The sequence below is a fragment of the Seriola aureovittata genome, chromosome 15 (genome assembly GCF_021018895.1).
Source record: "Seriola aureovittata isolate HTS-2021-v1 ecotype China chromosome 15, ASM2101889v1, whole genome shotgun sequence".
Classification (NCBI taxonomy): domain Eukaryota; kingdom Metazoa; phylum Chordata; class Actinopteri; order Carangiformes; family Carangidae; genus Seriola; species Seriola aureovittata.
Genome location: NC_079378.1, coordinates 26,020,753 through 26,041,172, shown reverse-complemented (window position 1 = coordinate 26,041,172; position 20,420 = coordinate 26,020,753). Strand labels below are relative to the sequence as shown.

General features: G+C 41.8%; 1 protein-coding gene across 12 annotated transcripts in view; it reads right to left on the bottom strand.

Moving 5' to 3' along the window:
* LOC130182102 (RNA-binding protein Musashi homolog 2) overlaps positions 1-20,420 on the bottom strand; it is a 223,844-nt gene that overhangs the window by 29,856 nt on the left and 173,568 nt on the right. For all 12 annotated transcript variants that reach the window (XM_056396698.1, XM_056396699.1, XM_056396697.1 and 9 more), the window contains 2 exons: positions 18,678-18,792; positions 13,215-13,289 (listed from right to left, as the gene is read on the bottom strand). In XM_056396698.1, the coding sequence (XP_056252673.1) occupies positions 13,215-13,289; positions 18,678-18,792 (190 nt within the window). The remainder of the gene's footprint in view (positions 1-13,214; positions 13,290-18,677; positions 18,793-20,420) is intronic.

Below are 20,420 nucleotides of genomic sequence, written 5' to 3'. Positions count from 1 at the left end.
CACAGACTTCCCCTCACATAAAACACACAGACTGCTGTCTGGGAATGAGCCAGAGAGAGAAAGAGTATTTACACGCACACCAATAATTCAATTATAACCACACTAATGCAATACGCATATTATTGCAAACTCTCATGTAAACACCTTAACCGGGTTATCTTACTCACATTAAGGTCCTAATCAGAGTAAGCATAACTTGATTAACAGAGCCGGTTGCTTGTCAATCATTCAAATGAATCTTGCCATGTGTAGGTGTGGTTTCTTTCAGCGTCTGGATTGTCTGCACGCTTTGCAAAGGTCACACAGAGAACAGGGATACAAGGTAGGTCTGACACCATGGCTGCACTAAACTCCAACAGGTAAATAACAGCTCAAACATTTACATGAAGCTGCCCTTTAAATTCATCCACATCAACATTTCATTCCTTTGCTCTACAGGCCTGTTACACACTTCATTTAATACCTTTAATGTAACTGCCCCATTAAAGGGGCAATCCACCGATTTTACACAGTGACTTTGTTAACTCATCATGAGGAGAACTACAGTGTGTGAAAACAGCTGAATAATAACTCTCATGGCTATGGAGGGAAAGATATTTAACAGAAAGCCTGTGTTGGATGTGGAGATGTAGAAATTTATCAGACAGGGATAATCCAATGAAATATGCTATGCTCAAATGCTAAGTTGCATTATAGGAATGCTGGATCCAATGTTTCTGAAGCTTGACTCATACTAGCGACTTTGAGTCCTCTAACGTCCTGGACAATGAAAAAATAAATCACTAGGGTTTCCCAGTGGGTAATCAGAGCCATTGTTTGTGTAAATATAACGTAAATATAATGTACTGAGAAAAGGCATATATATATTTATACAGTTTATATACCACTTTTGTGACACAAGCTAAAATAATTATTTATACAATAAAAATAAAATAATAAAATATCACTTCTCACTGAAAATATCAAAATGTATTAGAGTTCTCCTTTGAGCATGATGTCATCAAACACAAAGAACTACTGTATTAATAATATTCAGACAGATACACTTCAATATGACATCACAGTGTCCCAACTGTTGAATAACGGATCGACATGTTGTTTAGCAACAACTGTTGAAGTCACATACTCGCATGTCCTTACTGCTCTGCTTCATACTATGACACAATCATACAGCTTGTCTAAATTAGAGTAAAAGGTAGAAGACAATGCATCCTGTGATCACCTGACTGAAGGTGAATATGTGGTTACATGTGCGAGTTGAGCTCTAAATACAGGATGGCTTCAACATATATAAGACCCCGTCCTCTGTACAGTATGATAAGAACAGTCCATTTTCTGTTGCTCGCTGATATGATCATATCTTCAGTATGTATACAGTATATGTGTGCTTCTGTGTGTTTGTGTTTTTGTGTGTGTGTGTGTGTGTGTGTGTGTGTGTGTCCCTTTACCCAAGACGTGGCTCTTTTTTTGCCATAGGTTTCTGTATATAATGAAACCATTTGGCGCACTCATCCTTCACCATTGAGCTTTTGTGGCTTCTGATTGGGGAGAGAAAAAGTCAATTACCGAGGTGGAGTGAGCGCGGAGCTCAGAGAAGCCTGGCTTTATGGCAGTAATTGCACCTGTATCTTATATTGTACCTTTGAACAACATGATGAGGAAGGAGAAGGAGATACAGAGTGGTCCAAAAGTCTGAGACCACTAATTTCAACTGGGTAACCCTTCAGAAGCACAGGGAACAAAAATGTCTCAGAGGTGCTCTGTAACTTTACGAGACATAATCATGGATGAAAATGAGTTTGACACATCGTCTGATCCAATGTAACCATGACACCCTGAAGAGAACAGATATGTATAAATGACAAGAGAGCAGTGTCCGCAGATGGTAAACATATGATCTGACACCTGTGGAGAAATCCACAAGAAGGTCAGGGGTGAAGAAAGATTGAGCTGCCCACCAGCCGAGCTGGAGCTGGTAGGGACTGAGTGATTTGCTCAAGGACACTTCAGCAGGGTGGATTTTTGCAGGCGAGGGGGCTCGACCCAGAGCCCTTCAGCTGAAGAGCTCCAGTCTCCATACTCACTACATTATCTGTGAAATCTGGCGTAATGAATTGCAGATTGCCTCACCAGTTTCTATTTCACATGAATGTATATTACACAACTTTAGTCCTGAATAAATCAATCATAAATTAGAATTCATAAAAAAACTCACATACTTTTACAAGGTAACAGTACCCTCCACTCTGAGTGCAGCCTCTGAAGGTGTGAACCCTGAACACGCACCACAGATATTGGTGTGTGTGAGTGACTGTGATGTTGTGATGTGGTGTGTTGAGCTCAGGAAGAGCTCAATGTCTTTTTACTTCACTTCTCAGTGACAAGAGCACCGTTCCTTTGTAGCTCAAGTGCATGGCAGCATAGCATCAAAGAGGACAAACTAGACTCTTTATTGAAGTGTAGCCGCTCTTTTAACCTCTTCTTTGTACTTCCTCCATGCACTTCAGTGAAAAGGAAACTACTCCCATGCCACAGAACTGATCACATTCTGCTCCCACACAAGCCTCAGCATACCTCAGTCACTCACACACAGTAGATAAAGACAGTGGAATGGAAACAGTAAAGTGCAGGGATAAAATCTGGCATCGATTTGCTTGTGGAAACAGTGACAGTGGTTTGTGAATGGGATGGGGTCTCAGTTCACAACCTTCATACCAAGGCAGTCTATGATGGTGACTTAAACAGACACACAGAAAGGGAGGACACAGATGTCTGACCTTGCAGTGGTGCTTATGTAATGGTCTGCTTCAGTGCATTTAACTGCAGAGCTCCTTTCCAACCTGGGATCAGTAAAGGCAACATGTCTCTGCAGTGCGATCTCCTCGGACATCACTTCAGACACCGTGAGAGGTCCTGTGAGCTCTGAGTGAATCGGTTGTTATGGCCCTGTCTGTGTGGTCCCCATGGAGCCAATCATACTGATTAAAGTAGACTACTTAAGTCTCCTCTCATTAGTGTCCAAGTAAACAGCCTTAATTTTTTATGCATTTTAATGCCTGTCTCCCAGTTGTGAGGGTGGCAGTGCAGGGACAGACGAGTGACGAATGGGGGTGATTTCAGGTTTTTTCAGGTGAGAGCATTAAGTGTCATTTCACCATCAACTTAAACATTTGTTTGTGTATTTGCACTGATCAGTGTGAGTCCAACTTGCTTTTGCAGATGATACATTTACAGTGAAAATAAAATCAGATGTATGCATGTTGGTAATAATAACAATAATAATTACAAGAAGCAGCTTTGTAGACACTATTACATGAACATGATTTTAAAGCCAAGCTCTTACAGCCAGCTCCATGAACTGCAGTTACACAATCCAGCACTGCTCTAGATACCAGGGGCAACTAGGGTAAAATGTGGCATGACCCAAAAATAGCACTGCAACACCGGCTTCCACTTGATTAGCGCAGCTGTAAACAGTGTTTCCACATAGAGGGGAGGCATGCAGAAGGTTGTGTGCTGTAATAATGAAAACATGCATCCATGTTTATACGTGTTTCCATGTGTCCCTTCACTAGGGAAAGAGGGGATGAGAGCAACTAGAGCGCTATTAGCACAGTCAGCAGGAGGGAGGGATGGACGGATAAAGAGAAAGGAAGGTGGTGGTGGTGGTGGGGGGGCTGGGTAAAGACGTAGCAAGTACCCGACTCTCTGAGCCTGGAGCTCTCGAACAGTGGGTGGCATCAAAACAACAGGCAGCAGACACAAGAGCCCGGTCTCTCAGACACACATATTGAACTGCTCTGCCTGCCTGTGTCTGTGCTGCTGCTCTGTTCTCCTGCTGGTCAGCAGTGTCTAAAGGTGGCAGACATGTACGAGGCAGCTGGCAGCTCAAGTTTCATTTCTCCACCAGCAGCTCAACAGTTGAGACATAATGAGCTTCAGCGTTGCTGCTCTGCCTCTTACAGCAGCTCATCTTCCCCACCACAGGAGCCCAGACTGTGGGTCTCCATGGAAGACTGTTTGCCTGCTTCAGGCAAGACACTCAAGGTGAATGGGCTCAAAATTTTAACTAATAGATATCGCCATGAATCTTCCCCACTTCTCTACTTACATTAAGACTATTATTTTTCGTATAACAAGTTTTCAGAAATGTTATGTCTAAATATGCAAATGAGGCATTAGCTAATTAAATATGCACTCTTTTACATTTCCAGACCATAAATGTGGAGATTAGATGAAGCCAGGGTTCAAATCTCTTGTTTCATTTTGTTACTGAGGGTATTTTGGATATCTTTTCACTCACTCAGAAAATGCTGTCAACAGCCATAAAAACATCCATTTTCACCATGTTTTTAGGCATAAAATGTTATATAAATTAGGCTACGAATGATATATGTGAAAACCCCGCAATAAAATCCTTCAGAATACAGACAGGAATAAACCTGGAAAGATTTCTGTGAGAAAAAAGTCATTTTGTGAAAAACAGCCCTTAAAGGTATGAATTGTAAAATTCCATACATTTTTATTGGAAACCACAATTTACAGAGAAGCGTCTGTGAAGTGGAAATGACCATGTTTGGATCTGACAACAGTGTGCAGGAGAGAGAGCTTTACCATGAGATGACATGGTGCAGACGACCAGTCCAGTACTGCATGTTGTGTCAGAATGCTAAGGTGTGGTGAGTTTAGGTGAAAGCTACAGATACAAATTCAAAGTGCAGTTAAATAAAAACCTCAATGTGCATCCTGTTCACTAGTCTGAAAGAAGGAAAGAACGAATCTCAAAACTAACCAGTTTGGGTTTGGTGCCTGCCGTGCCTCACCTTCAGTGCATCTGCTGTCCGAGGGTGAGTTAAGACCTGGGCAAATGAGGTGAGCCTTCTCTTCCACTTTCAGGAAATAGCCTTTCAGCACTGCTGTGTCAGAGTGCAGTAGCTGTGTTTGTAGAGACAGGTGCACACACACATCCGACGAGGTGCACGTACATGTGCACGTGACCTGATTTGTATGTCTGTGAGCAGACAGAGCAGTAAACACTGCATCTACACAGAAAAGTGATAGAGTGATAGTGATAAAGAAAACCAGTTGTCCTGTGATGTGCTGAGGAGACTGCACCTGCTGAAGTCAGACAGTTCAGCGGTAGCTTATATTGTCCCCCGCTCACACCAAGACACATGTACATAGAGCATATGTGAGGGCACTTAACAGAGAACAAAGCTGATCTGGGAACAGTAGCTCTATGACTGCACATACAGAAGTAGACGGGGCATGACATACTGTGCGGTCCGCTGACGTCAGAGTAGCACACACACTGCTGTCACTGGGAACGGAGTCATGGCCTGGGGAGGTGTGTGTGTGTGTGTGTGTGTGTGTGTGTGTGTGTGTGTGTGTGTGGGTGTGTGTGTACATGTGTAGTCAGCATTGCTGTGGAGACAGTGAGTCAGAGAGGCAGACAGGAGAGCAGAGAGAGGCCCCTGGTAAAGTCTCTCCACCTCTTTTGCCTTCATAGGCAGCCTTGAAGAGTCTTTGATTTTGTCAGTTTTATGCCTGTGTGTGTGTGTGTGTGTGTGTGTGTGTGTGTGTGTGTGTGTGTGTGTGTGTGTCCGAGTGTGTGAGAGAAGATGTGCTGTGCATGGTCGTTCGAGCGTATGAGATCACAACGCTCCTCGTCAGGCCCTATTTTAAGGCCTGCGACTCATGGAGTGCCCCGGCCTCCACAGACTCATTGGGCAAATGATCAGCCTTGGCAATTAAAGCCAATCTGTGAGTCAGTGTGGCATCAGGAGGGCCATCTGCTTCCAGCCCTGTACCTCTCACTCTGGCCTGTGGGACCACTTGCTGGGGTCACAGCTCACCCAGCTTATAGAGAGATGGTCACAGGATCTGAGGGACAATCTGCTGTGTAACTGTAGTTCGATACAAACCTCTTCTACCAACAGCGCTGCTGCGTGCGCCTCTGCCACGTCTCATGAGTGCAGTAAAGACACAAACAGTGGGATCCGTCTCATGGAGGACAATGTTGCATGGACCCATGACACAGGTAAGATCCTCATCAGCCTCAGGCCACTGACTTTCTCCACCTGCTCCAGAACTGCAGCCAAGAAGTGTACTGACATGGGAAATATTAAATATGTGAATTTTGATAATGACTGTGCTTGTTGTCCCAAACTACATTATAATCCACACAGGAGGTAATGAACTACAGCAAGAGTCCAGTTTCACTGGACAGAGAGTTTGAAAAGAAGTCGTCACAGTTTTAATTAGTACTAGATTAGTACCAGTCATGATGTTGACATGAATGGAGCAGAGCTCCGAGAGTCTGACTCCAGCTTGATGTAAATACAGTTTCAGTTTGTCTTTGATTCCAACACTGTGATGAACTGTCACAGTCAAAGTCTTCTGTGCCTGAGGGCTTTTAATATGAAAAGGAGCCACTGGAGGCGACGAGCGGCATTAACATCATGTTAAAATAGTCATTGTGATCACTTTTAATCTGTATCAGAGATTTATCCTCTGGTTGCTCGTCACAACTTTTGTTTGGAATTGTGTGGCTCATCTAAAAACCAAAAAAGAAAAAAAAAGTAATGAAGACATTGCTTGGCTCGACTTCTCTGGATTCGACTTTCTCTTTCAGAATATCCTCTTGCATAAAAACGTTCTATGTTACAGAGAAAGGTGGTTGTGGATGAGAGTAAAACACAGACCACATGGACTCAACCAGGACCCGATTGATCTGCTGTGAACACGATGAAACCATCTACTCTGTCTTGGGCCACTGACCCTCCAGAATCCATCTTTGTTCAAAGCTCTATATACTCCATGTCAACACATCTCCATCTCCCCACAGCCGACAGTTGCTAAACCCTGTAAGGCTAAATGATGTCTCAGGATAAACGCCCCGTGTGACCACTGGTGCATTTATCATATGCTTGGTTGGATCTGCCCCAGTGTCCTGGGGCATGCAGCCCTCAGGGGCAGTAACTATCACACCAGTTGGACAGGTCAGCAGCTCTGGGGGGTCAAAAGGTCAGCAGCCTTGACTTCTTTACTGTTACTTACAGTTGTATGGAGCAACAACAGTGTTTCTCTGGCAGATCTGTTCTGACACAGTCCTTGTTTCTGACTTTATAAGAACTGGTGGAGCCATCGACCATGTGACAGAATTATACAGACACACACACACGCACACGCACACACACACACACACACACACACACACACACACACACACACACACACACACACACACATACACACACACTCAGCCATCACCCATCTCTTTAGTGTTAGTAGATAACTGGTAACCTAACATTACCCACCCCTCTGTTCTCATTGCATCCTCGCTGCACTTACCGTTGCCCTCTCCCTCCTTCATCTTCCTTGTCCTCCATTCTTTTACTACTTAAGAGTCTGACTCACTGGACCTGAACTGCTGTTTGTCTGTCATGACATCTGGAGTAGCTGGATGACTGAGTGTTATGTCTTTCTCTCACTCAGTCTGTGTCTCTCCCCTGATGGGACCCCACTAACATCTTCATCCCTGGTTTTTCAGTGTAGCATAATGACCTCCTAGTAGCAGCCCTAATGGAGCCATAATGGTCATTTATGCCAGGGGAGGCTCTGAGGGCACGGCTGTGGAGGCAGCAAGTCACACAAGAAAATGGGAGAGAGTCCTGAACTTCAGTCTTTCTATGAAGACGCCCTTTTCTCTGTGTGTTGTGTGTGTGTGCGTTCAACTGTGCACTCATGTGTGTGTAATGAAAGGAACTGATACAAGACTGGTTAACAATAGAAAGTACAATATGAATGTATGAGGGGTGTATCCCTGCTTTTGATGTTCACTTCTGCAGCTTATTCACATGCATTATGCACACATGCATACACCATTTCCTTTTTTTTTAATTACATTTTCCACACACAGACAAGCTTCTTATTCATGCATACATCATGCACACAATAGACCATCCTATCATTCTTAAACCTATTCATATTTCTTCTACATTTGCTGCCACCATTAGCAGAAACTACACTGTACATAAACTACAGTGCATAAACTTACACTTATTGCTAAAAACTATTTTCTTCCTCAGCATTTGCATTTTAATATCCACAGTAAACAAGAGAATCTGTGACTGTATACAGTCTCAACCTGAGGTCATCTGAGACAAGTGAGACAACAGTTCAATGCACAGTGAAGCTCTGATCACAGAGGATACTTATTTGAATGTGGCTTCAGTGCCTTAATCAGGTTAGGTCCTCCAGACGAGACACCTCATGCTTTGAATATAGCACATCTTGGGATGTTCCCCTGGGCGCTACGAGTTGAATAATACAATAGCACATTTATCAGCTAGCTAATGCTAATTAGACTGCTGCATAAAAACGAGAATAATGTACAGTAATGTTCCTTATGCCGTGTCAGCTCCTGCTATTACAGTTTCACAGCTAGCCATATTCACAGCTGCATTCTGGGTTAAAATAAGAAGAAAACAGCAGCCCATCTAATCCATTAGGTGTCTACTTATAAGAGTGTAAAGAAAAACATGTTTTTATCCTGTGGGTTTGATCTCTTTGTGCACTCATGTACTTTATAACCTCAGCTCAGATGGAACGAAGAAAACAGACGTGGTACAAACATATGGAGGAGTGAGATGGATGTAGCTCCTCTCTAGGTGGCAAAGACTGTGGTTAATTAAATAAATGTACCAGATGCAGTACAGCAGGAAGAGTGAGTCAGCTAAGAACAGGACGGATACATTCCTCACTCCCACTACCACAACCTAAGAATCTTAATTTCAACCAAACTTGAAATGTTTCTCTCCTTTTGAAGCTATCTGAAAATCTGTTTTTAACTGAGGTACCAAGGGAGTGGGGAGCTCTTTAATGTCTGATAGAGTCAAAGTGACGTCCTTCTGTAGTTCAGTTTAATTCAAAGATCATTTCAATTTCAGTTTGCTCTTTGTAGCCTGATAAACGTTCGCTCTGAAGTCTGATCGTTTAAGACCACTTCCCTAATGCTGCATTCTCATACTCTGATTCTTGCTTCATCTGCCATATAGAGAACATTATTACTTACCTCATTCATGGGCCGAGTGATAGAGTACGAATGATAATGTATGTGGTTGAAGAATGAAACTTTGTCAGTTTAAATCACATAAACAATAAGTCCTTATTTAAGCTTTGTTCATACAGCGGTCTGAAAATAAACTGAAGCTACACGACTGACATGTCAACTACCCACGGAAGCTCGGCCTGTGATACTGATACCTACACTCACAGATATGTACCACCCTGACATCACTTTAAAGCCAACTGACAGAGTTGCAGAGGATACCTGCCAATGTTGTCTTCTCACTATAAAAGTGTATTTATTAATGCATCAGGATGGAGGTAGTGAAAGTGCAGAAGCCGTTAAAGGTTAAACTGAAAATAAACAGATTTTCTCACTTGCTGAATGGAATCTTTCTCTGATTACAACTTTATTTTTAAGTGTGTGTTGTGACAGCTCACATCTGAGAGGCTGCAAAACCTAAACCCAAATAAAAGCACAATGATCCTCACGGCTGAACACCAGAAGGTGTGAGTTAGAAAATGTTCTGGTTTGTGTCATGGCCTCAAGGTTGTTATTTATCATTTTGATTTGTTGACTGCAGGTGTTACCTAAATGAGCCAGTAGGGGAAGAAGAGATTGTCCTGCATTCTGTGTCCTAAATGCTCGGTGCATGGCTGTTAGCATGAGGACTGGACAGGAAGTGAACGGGTGGTGGCAGCACTGCTGATGATGAGTCAAGTGATGCTCCAGGTCGCCAGATTTCAGGTTTTGTTGCCTTTAACATATGTGATGGCCTGTTAGCTGGTAAAGACCTAACTATGCCACTGCAGTTGCAGTCTGGGTAAACTGACCCCTTTAGCAACATGCTAGTGTAGGATGGGACCTCAGTGATGAAAATGTTTGGATTTGAACTAGAGGTTATCAGAGCCTTGCCCCAGAGCATGTCCTGGGTGCGCACGCAAAGGACTTTGGTGAAAGCAAAAATTCAATTCAAAGTGAGGTTAGTTCAGGGACTGAAAATAAATATGGAAATTCAGCTACAAGTCAAGACTGAGGGAGTCAGAGATATTAGCATTATTTCCTTTTGAAATCACGTGGTGACAGCAGCACAACAACACCAGTCTGGTGGGGCCAGTGTTATTTGAAGGTAAAGGCAGTAACAACCTCAGCACATCTTAAACAGCAGGGATGTTTACATCCACACAGAAAACAACATGACAACACTCACATATCACATGCATACATTACAGTCCCCTCAGCTTTTATCTGACACTGACAAAGCCACAGCCTGGATCAAAGTCATGTATGTGCATTAGCACAGTCTGAGAAAATGTTGGGATCAGACAGGGATGACTGCCACATGTCAGGGTGTATCAATGTGTTACGAGCCTCATGGAAAAGTCTAACCCACTACCAAACAAAAGAACTTTAGCTGAAGAAAATATGTCACTCAAACATATAAACAATCAGGTAGTTATAGCTTTATCACAAAGAAAAGCTCTGATGGATAGAAACAAAGAAAGAGTTGCTGCTAATCATGTGTCACACCGGCTTATCTATAATTCTCAGGTAAAGGTAAAAACTGCGTCTTCTTGATTGTCACTACACATGCAGGATGCAGCATCATCTTCAAATTCAACAGAACTTCAGTTTTAGCATAATGCTGCAGTGCATGATTACAGCATATTAAACAAAAAAAAATCAAGAGAGGCCATCTCTATCAAACACTTCTCTCCCACAGTCTTCTTTCTGTCCAGTATCAATGTGTTCTGAAAAGCCTCAACAATCCAATTAAAACGACTGAGTAACATTTGTGCAGAGACCAATTCACGCTCTTGTTATAAACTGACTTTCTGTGCTAGAAGTGCAACAGAAACTCAGTTTAATGATTTCATAGTTTGAGTAATGTGAATGTGAAGCAGACGTCTCATAAGGGTGTAATGGGTTTGAGACACAAACACTTTACAACAGGTACATTTACAGAACTACATCACTCTGAGACAGATAAACACATAGATGTTTAGTAACTACCAGTTCTCATAGATACCACTGAAAACATGTAAATAAGTTTGCTCAGTGGGGCTTTGCTGTGATGACGCTCACTGCCACGGACAAGTTTAGTTTGACAAATAGAGGATGATGTGATTTCCATCAGTAATATGTGAAGGTCTCTAAGTGCATTAAATAGTAATGATGCCAAGGCTCTGATGGAATAATTCTGTAAGCAACTCACGGCATACAAATACGACACAGAAAAATACTGTGTGTGATCAATATCAAACACATGTTGAAATTAATTGGGAGTGCCACAAGGACCAGACAGCTAAATTGTCAGATTCAGTTTAACAGCTGTTGAGCTGGTGTCAGATTTGAGTCAAACTGGCTGCACTGAAAGCTTTTTTTTTTTTTTTAACTCAGCTTCTGTGTATTTCACGTCTCTTTCAGATTCTGTTTTCTACTTGAACTGTGTTTCAGCCACAGGGATGTCAGCTCTGGTTTCTCCGTATGTCTTATTGAGTTTTTGCACTTAATTCAGTGTTTCATCACTGATCAATGCTTTATCACTGTTTTATCCTGACAATTGAGCAATCACCTAACCACTTTTTTTTCTGTTAACAGTGGACCCATGAGGTTTACTGGGAATAAAAAAAAGCCTTGAAATGCTGCCCACAATTTACACCTCTCGGATCGAGCCGACTTAGTCCCAGCTCCATTTATTTATAGTGTTTCAGCGAGGTTGTGTACAGTGGGAAAAAAGCCTTTGATCTGAAATTGAAGATGCCTTCCACATCTTAGTAAGGAAGGACACTAGTCAATATTTGGCCTGAGGTTATTTAATTTGGACAGGGAGTTTGATTCATACATTAAAAATTCCAATTACCCTGTCAAGAGTTGAGCTAGCCCAGAGGAGGCTGTTTTAATCATACAGCTTTATCAAACTCTTTAAATTGAGTTTAACATGGACAGGATCATACATTCTGCCTCGGGGAAGGTGATATCCTTTAATTTGTTGTAAATAGTAAACATTTTGAAAATCCATGTTTAACTAGAGTTACTTATACTGATCACTTCTTTCCCTGTAATCTCTGGTCTCTCTCTCTTTTTGTAGAACCAAGCTTACAGATGTTTTCGGTGCTTTAACAGAACATGAAGGAATCGAAAAACACTCATTCTGGTTGATTCTAAATGTCGTCTCAGATGTATGCCACACACAAAAACACTCCTTCACATTCCCGGTCTTCTGACTCACATTTGTGTCAATCAGTAAATGATGCCATAAAAAAAAAAAAAAAAAAAACCCGACAAAACATTTGTATGCTTTTCGTGTTCACCCACATTGATGAGAAGCTGCTATTCCCTTTTTTCTGTCAAATAATGTTGTGGTCAAGTATAAATCCAGCATATGTCTGATCTGCAGGTGGTCACAGCTGGACCTCCTGTCTTACCATTCCTGAATCTATTTCACAAAGATATTACAGAGATCTGAGCCGCTGTCAGATATTTCCTATTCCGTCTTATCAGTGGAAGGAATGATGTCTGGCACGGCAAAACAAAGTATGTGTAAAGTCCCTAAATAAAGCATGAAATTGACAGGACGCCTGTCTAAGTGAGGCCCCTCGGAGCCACAGGCCCCTGTCACAGCAGACAGGTGCAGCTGCTCACCTCCAGACTGCACGCCTCCGATTTGGACTCCCATTAAAGTGGCCGGCACTCTGAGTCAACACTTTTAATGCAGAAAATGACTTCATTCATTTTCCATTCTAAGAACCACCATTTTAAAAATCTGCCTACACAAAGCGCTGCTTATTTTTCCGCTTCTCGACAGATGAATTTGCATACATTGGGCCACGGAAGACGAGGAACTTTCCACATTTTAGACATGTGGTCATGGTCATGTTCAAGTATGGGATAAAAAGGAGTAAGCAATTTACTTCACTACACGTTAGCTTTCAAAACCTAGTTTAAAAATCCACACACGTAACATACTTATAACCCTGAAGATTACTTGATGACTGACGTGTATATGGATGAGCGTCTGTGTGTGTGTCTGTGTGTGTGTGTGTGTGTTGGTGTTTGAGCATGTGTGTCTGATTGTGCTGCTTCAGGGTGCAGAACAGAAATCAGTTGCAACACTGATATTTTAAGAAAGCCTTTAACTCACCAGGGAACTGGTAGCTGTAGCTTGGTGCGAATCCAGTGTATCCGCGGCCGTACGTTGCCACAATATTAGGGTAACCTTTGATAGAGAGGAAAGAGATTCAAAAGAGATGAGAGAACTAGAAATTATGTATATATTACATACAAATGTGATATTGTACAAGCACACAGAGAGACGCACACCGGGAGATATATATATATAAATACTGAATATAAACACACACATTTTGAGAGGGAGACAAACCTTGAAAGGCTGGTTTTAAACCTACCACTAAAGTATTCACATTTTGTCAAACAAAATCTAAAGTTATTTAAAATAATCCAAAAGAAACATGAATATAAGCCTAAAATAGTTCAGAGCAACTATCACATCTTGGAATAATAAAAAGTCTTGGGTGAATTATGTCTAATCTCAGCTCCTGTTTGAAAACCTGCAATCATCAAGAAGAGATTCATTTTTATGCTTCCAGCCTAATAAAAAGGTGGCAGGTATTTACAGCTCATAATGTTGATGGTAGATTGTCAACTGAAAATCATTTGCTGTGTGTGTTGACAACAAACAATTACACTCAATTACATGAGCCTCTAATCTTGATCATACTGCTCTGGCTGCTTGTTTTAAGGCCGCTGTATTGTGAGATATTAATTTATAGCCAATTCATTTAGTGAGTAAAATGTTTTTATAACCTACAAGAGTCAAGGTCACAACTTCAAAAATTTGGCCTGGATGTTAAAATAATTGTCTTTCAGGAGAAGCAGACCTGGTGTATAGATGCCGATATTGAACAGTCTCTCTTTATACCAGCTGCTTCAGCCACATGGATCAATCAGCTGGGTCTTTACATTTAAACACATTTAAGGTACATCAGCACGAGCCTAACAGCACGTTTTTACCAGTTCCATCTTCATGCATTAAGCCTTCATTATAGTTACTCATCAAGAACTGGTCAGTACTTGGAAACCAAAGCTACTGCTCTTGGTTCTTTACTGGCTAATTCATTTCCATTTTTTATTCAACCATAAGCTCCCAGGCATTTTTATAGCCCAGTGTAATAACACTTTATAGCAGGTGCCTTGAGATGACGTTGGCGTCTGTTTATGTTCTGTGTGTCTTCAGCACAGCAGAAAGGTTCATGTGTTAATATGAGAAGAAGAAGCCAGGGCCAGGGAGGTGAGAGCTCCAGCTCCAGCATGCACCTCACTCCTGGCCGTTTATTATCACTGGTTTAACAAGGTTTGTCCAGTAATTAACTTGTTATCTATGGTAGTTATCTCAAGAGTTACCAGGGCAACCGCTACTCTATGGGAATCATGTTTTAAATGTGTTAATAATTATAATTAATAATCAGACTGCATAAACAAGAACTACCTCAGTCTGTGAGGACATCACTGATCTCAGTTAATCTACTAATCTTTTATTTTCAATTATTTTCACATGAATATTGTCCATGTTTAAATGTCAATAAATTTTTTGTGTTTTTAACCCCTGTCTTTTTTACTTTATATCTGAATGTGCACGTTTTAAATTTAAACAGCAGTATGAATCGTTATCATTATTTATCTCTTAAAAAGGCCCAATCGGTATTAATTATAATTATGTTATATTAATATTAATATTATTTAAATGAGTGGTATATTTGTTTCTGTGCTTCCCATAAATTACATACATAACATATAGACTTGTTTTGCTTTTGTGTTTATACACCATTACAGATTGGGCCTCTTACTGTGTGTGTGTGTGTGTGTGTGTGTGTGTGTGTGTGTGTGTACATATATATATATATATATATATATTGAGTGATTGTGTATGTGTATCTGTAACATCTGTGATTAACCAGTACTAGTAGAAACCAACGATTAGTTATTGAGGGTTACTTTTTGTACAGTTAAGGTGACATTTAACCACAGCCACTGCAGATTGAAAATGTAATAACAGCTCACCATGTGTAAACCAAAGTCAAAGGAATAGGTTACAGCCTTGTTTAGAGGCTGTACAGTCCCTGGGTGGATGGAGAGGTGAAGTGAGGCCCAAACAGGACCCAGTGTCATTAGAAAAATTTAAGAGTAGCAGATGTATTGTTCATCTGCTGTCATGATTCTTATTACGACCACAGACCCACCAGTTAATTAGCTGGACAGTTTTCAGACAGAAGCAGCTGTGGGCAACATATTGAGAAACGGGGTGTGTGGGAGCAGCAGATAGGAAGTGGGATACAGACAAAACAAGAAATTTGAGTAGAGTGGGTGGGTGAGCGAGCGAGGCTAGTCAGTGAGAATTTGAGCACCATCAAAAGGTAATATAAACATAATTAACCCTCTAATTATGGTATATGTCTCAGTCTTTATCTGTTTTCCTCAAGCTATTATCACCTTCAACCATAAGTCTGAACTAAATTACCTAATAAGAGGAAGTCCTTTAGGCCAAGAATGAATCACAGGAGCCTCGATAACTCTTCTTACGTGTGTGTAGCTACACCTCAGAAACTGACCTTGGAAACCTCCCTCAGACTTCAGTGTCCTCAGCTCTCGTTACCTCTGTACCAGCATCATAAATTAACCTCTCAATGTCTACATTGTACATTTTGGGCTGCAAATTCCTACACACACTGCAGACTAACAGAGCTTACAGTAAATACAATTACATGAAACATTTAAAAATAGCAACTACAGAACATCGCATGCGGTATCACATTGCAGTGTTGGATGGAGGTAGATATTTATACATTTTGTCCAGAGGTGCTGTATGTGCACATGTGTGCTTGTGTCTACAGAATCAAGGTGTCAACACATATTTTGCATGCAAGCATATTTGTGTGGGTGAGAATGTGCATGAGTATATGTAGGCTATGTGCGTGTGTGTGTGTGTGTGTGTGTGTGGTGTGTGTGTGTGTGTGTAAGAGCATGTGTGTAGATGCTCTGTTCTGTATGCCTCAGAGCCTGTGCCAGCTGGAATCAGAAAGGTTGACCTTGGTCATAAATATCTAATCAGTGTTTGCTGTCCATGAAAAAGTTCAATTTATTCCTGACCCAATGGGAAAATGCCTCTCCCAGACCCTTTCCACTCTCTCGCAGACAAAAAGAAATGCAACTGAGGGAGGCGGTGAGGGGTCTGGTCTGGATGAAGTAGGACAGAGGCTATACCAGAAAAAAGATCCTCATTAGGTGCTGATGAAAAGTCATCACCAGGAAGCTACAGATGGATAGCTTTCACAAAAGCCCCCTCTGTTTGTTTGGTCTGAAAAGAACTGTGATACGATACAATGAAAAGCTATCACGGACCGAAGAATATTGGATATTATGTGTTTGATACTGTCTTACTTTCAACCTGAATAAATGCCAAACTGAAATTGTTGGCTTCGATACAGCGGCTCCTTATACTGTCTTATTTCAACATTTTCTGAGAAGGTAAAACCATTTTCCTCTTCTGATGTACTGCATTACAACGAGTTTTACATGGCGATTATAAATGAAGAAAGTGCAGCCACATGTGTACCAAGTGTGTGCGGAGCAGCTATCGAGAGGAATATAAAAGTGTCGCACAGTGGATTAAGGTTCATGTTAAATTAAGCTACTGTCTCATGAAATTCTTGCACGTCTACAAATATTTCAAAACAAAAGAGAGGGAGGAAAGAAGCAAGAAGGAGAGAGAGAGAGAGAGAGAGAGAGAGAGAGGGAGGGAGAGAGGGAGAGAGAGAACCATTTCACTAAATGAAGGCTGCCATTGTGTCTGGCCTGGTGGTGGCCTCTTAGTGCTCTTATTTGCCTTATTAATATGCATGCTAATGTATCTATTTTATGGCTCAACAGTTCTGATTCACTTTAAAATCAATTATCCATCTGGTACACCCATACCTCGCCCCGGCTCAAATGTGTATTAATTTCAGCAAACATACATCGGGCACAACACAATAAAGATAAATGCCTCGATTAGAGGCAGTAAACAAAGGAGCTAGGGATGGCTTTAATGAGATTTGGCACAAAAGGAGCTTACACTTTCTTAAATAATGAGCCTAGGGTCCCTTTTTCCAAATGCAAATTATAGAAAGGAATGTTTCGCCGTCCTTGTTCCAATTTCATTTAGATAAGAGTGTCTCCAAACAAGTTGGCTGTTAATATTCTCACATGAGCACATCACTGCCTTCCTGGCTGCCATCTCCCAATGGAGGGGAAGAGTGCTCTCCTCTTTGCAGACACATTAGACTGTAATAAGTTCTGAAAAGTTCACTGTGCTTGTTAAATACTTCTCTACAGATGAGATGGAACCGGGAACGACTTCGATACAGCCGACAGAAGCACTCGGCCAGTCTTATCAACACTTTACCACAAACAACTGCATAATCAGTCTCATGGAAAGGTCAAGCCTGCAATAACCATGACAGTTTATGCAACTGTATATAGATAGATGAATAGATACATACATGTACAGACAGACAGATAGATTCATAAATAGAATCTCCAGATAGATCATTACTTTATTGCCCTTTAATTCAGCTTGTTCCAAAAACAGCTCAATAATGGTTTTAAATTCACTGGTTCCATTTTTAAAAAAAGAAAATGCAAAACAAGCAGCATGACTCGCTATTGACTTTCAAAGCCGCTTTAAACATGACGTTAGCCCATGCAGATAAAAATGCATGACTGTGGCTCTGCCTGCACCTGCTACAAGAGGGAGGGGGAGGGGCCACAGTCTCTTACAATCAGCTGTGTGTCTCTTTTGCTTTTGAAGGAAAAAATAAATCTTTTATGTGAGGGCAAATCCATTTGGTTGGGTCGCACATACAAATTATATGCATAGGAAATGCACATAGATAGATAGACAGATAGACAGATAGATAGATAGATAGATAGATAGATAGATAGATAGATAGATAGATAGATAGATAGATAGATAGATAGAACAGAGGGCAGGTAGGGAGAGTGTGCAGTAGTGTTGAATAAAAAGGGCCGCAGGCATGGGCTGGATGGTAATGAAGGGGGGTGGGCCAGCAGCTGAGGTCCCTGTAGATGAGATCTCTCCCTGACATGTGTGTCCCCTTCATTACCCATTAAGGGGGGCACAGTGATGAATCCTTAATATGACATTACACCAATTTTCCTCTTCATTTAGTCTGCTAATGTGCTGGTCTGCTCCTATATGCCCGGGGGCTGCCTGTACCAGACTCCACCAGAAATAGACCACAGTGGCCACTGGTGGCACACCTTGAAGCAGCCTAATTAGGGGCAGCGCCCACCTAATGGGGTTATCTAGACGAGAGTTTGCATAAGTTGATTTTTTTAGCAGGTAGAAACTGATGAGTGAATGGCGTGCATGTCTGACACTTCCCCAGCTGGTGAAAAATATGATTCTTTTAAACTGAATTTTTGAGTTCAACTGCCGTTTGATGGATGCATGATTTCAAACATCTGGATCATATAAAGGTGTGTATAGCTCATTTGTTTGTTTTTTTTGTGTGTGTGTGTGACTCACTCAGCATGCCCATTCCCAGCATGAAGGCATCCATGGTGTAGGGCAGACCCCTGGCTCGCCCTCGTGTACCTGGTGGGAACATCACCTCCTTGGGCTGGGCCTTCTTACATTCTACCTATGTAGACAGACAAACATACACATATGCACATGTACACACACACAAACACACACAGAGACAAACCATTAGACTGTGTAGGTACACAAGCAGACAGTTCTGACAGGCCTGTCTCGGCTCTTTAAGGTGGTTTTCTATTTGAGTTGCACAGCTAGATGTTTTCCATAGAGAAAAAACAAGACTGAGTCAATCTGAGCACCTCACATTTTAGAGCAAAGTCTCTGAGGAAAACTTACAATCATGCTCCTCCTGCATTAAAGCAAAGGTTATTGCTCCAGTGAGCATGTGTCCAATGCCTCGGGGAAATACAAGCTAAATACTTTCCAAGAGTTTCTGAGACATCAAGGTGGGAGAAGCTCTGTTATCAAAGTCCTGCTGTGAGGCAGTATGTCCAGTCTCTTTGTGAAGAGCAGTTTTTTGTTCAATCTAAACACTGAATAATCTCAAAAGCAATAATCTCTCCTGACAAAATGTCCATTTGTTCAGTCTTGTTTCTTTCATTTTACTTAAATCTTTCCAGAGCAGTGTGTTTAAAATCTGGTGCTGGCAGAAAATGTGTTTCATAACTGAATATGGTTCTTTCTTTTTTTCTCTGTATTGTGCATTTGTGTTTGTCTGCTGGTCCTCAGTCCAATTCCACCTGCAGCATTCAACTCTCTCCTGCATTTCTTTCTCTCACTCCACTTCTCACACATGCAGGTTTGTTCATTTCCCATCTTGCAAGACTGACATCCCCTCCTCCTACATAACACATATCAAATGAGGGATGTGACAGGGGCAGATGAGGAGAAGGAGGAAGATGAGAGTCCTATTTACAACATATCTATCCTATCTCGATGAATTATAGAGAAGCACAAGCGGCTGACAACGGTGGCATGGTCTTGTGTCTGTTGGTTGTTCTTTGCTAGGCTGAGTCTGTTCACCATGCTGCACAATCTATTTGCTCCACTGCCTGCTTGGCATCAGCCTGTCCATCTGTTTGTCTGTTTGCCTCCTGGCTCTCGCCTGCTTCTCCCTACTGCCTCCACTTAAGCAGGGTTTTCTCGGCTGCTGCGATTCACATGTCATCCTGGCCTGCTGCACAAGACAGGCTACTGCGCCAGTGCTGTGTACACCTCGACCAAGGCACGACCCGGCATCCATACAAAAAGGCTTGCAACTCTGACAGGCTAGAGGTGCACATTATTATTCACATGCGCTCATACACACACAGTGGCAGACACAATGTGCAACTGCAAGTTGCCAAACTGAAATAAAACTTCACATCTGCAAGAAGTTGTTGTGCTAAATGAATAGTGTAACAAGCTGTGTGTATCCAGCAGGGAGAAGGAAATGTAAAAAGGGAACACTAATGAAAAAGGTTTCTATCACAGAGGGAAAGTTGCTGCGTTGCAGGGCTGTGATTTGTTGCTGTTAGCAGCCCTTTCATTTGAAGCAGACCAACTAAAGTACACAGTTCCCTCAGCCACTTTGTAGCTGTCACAGCTACTCTGCCCTCCGTGCTCACCTAGTATGGTTTGACATTGTACTGAGGAGACCACAGGCACTCTTATTGTCAGAGAATGACCCCCGGCACGGAAGTAGGAACCAGGTGGGACAAATGGGTCTGTTAGAAATCTCAGCACACT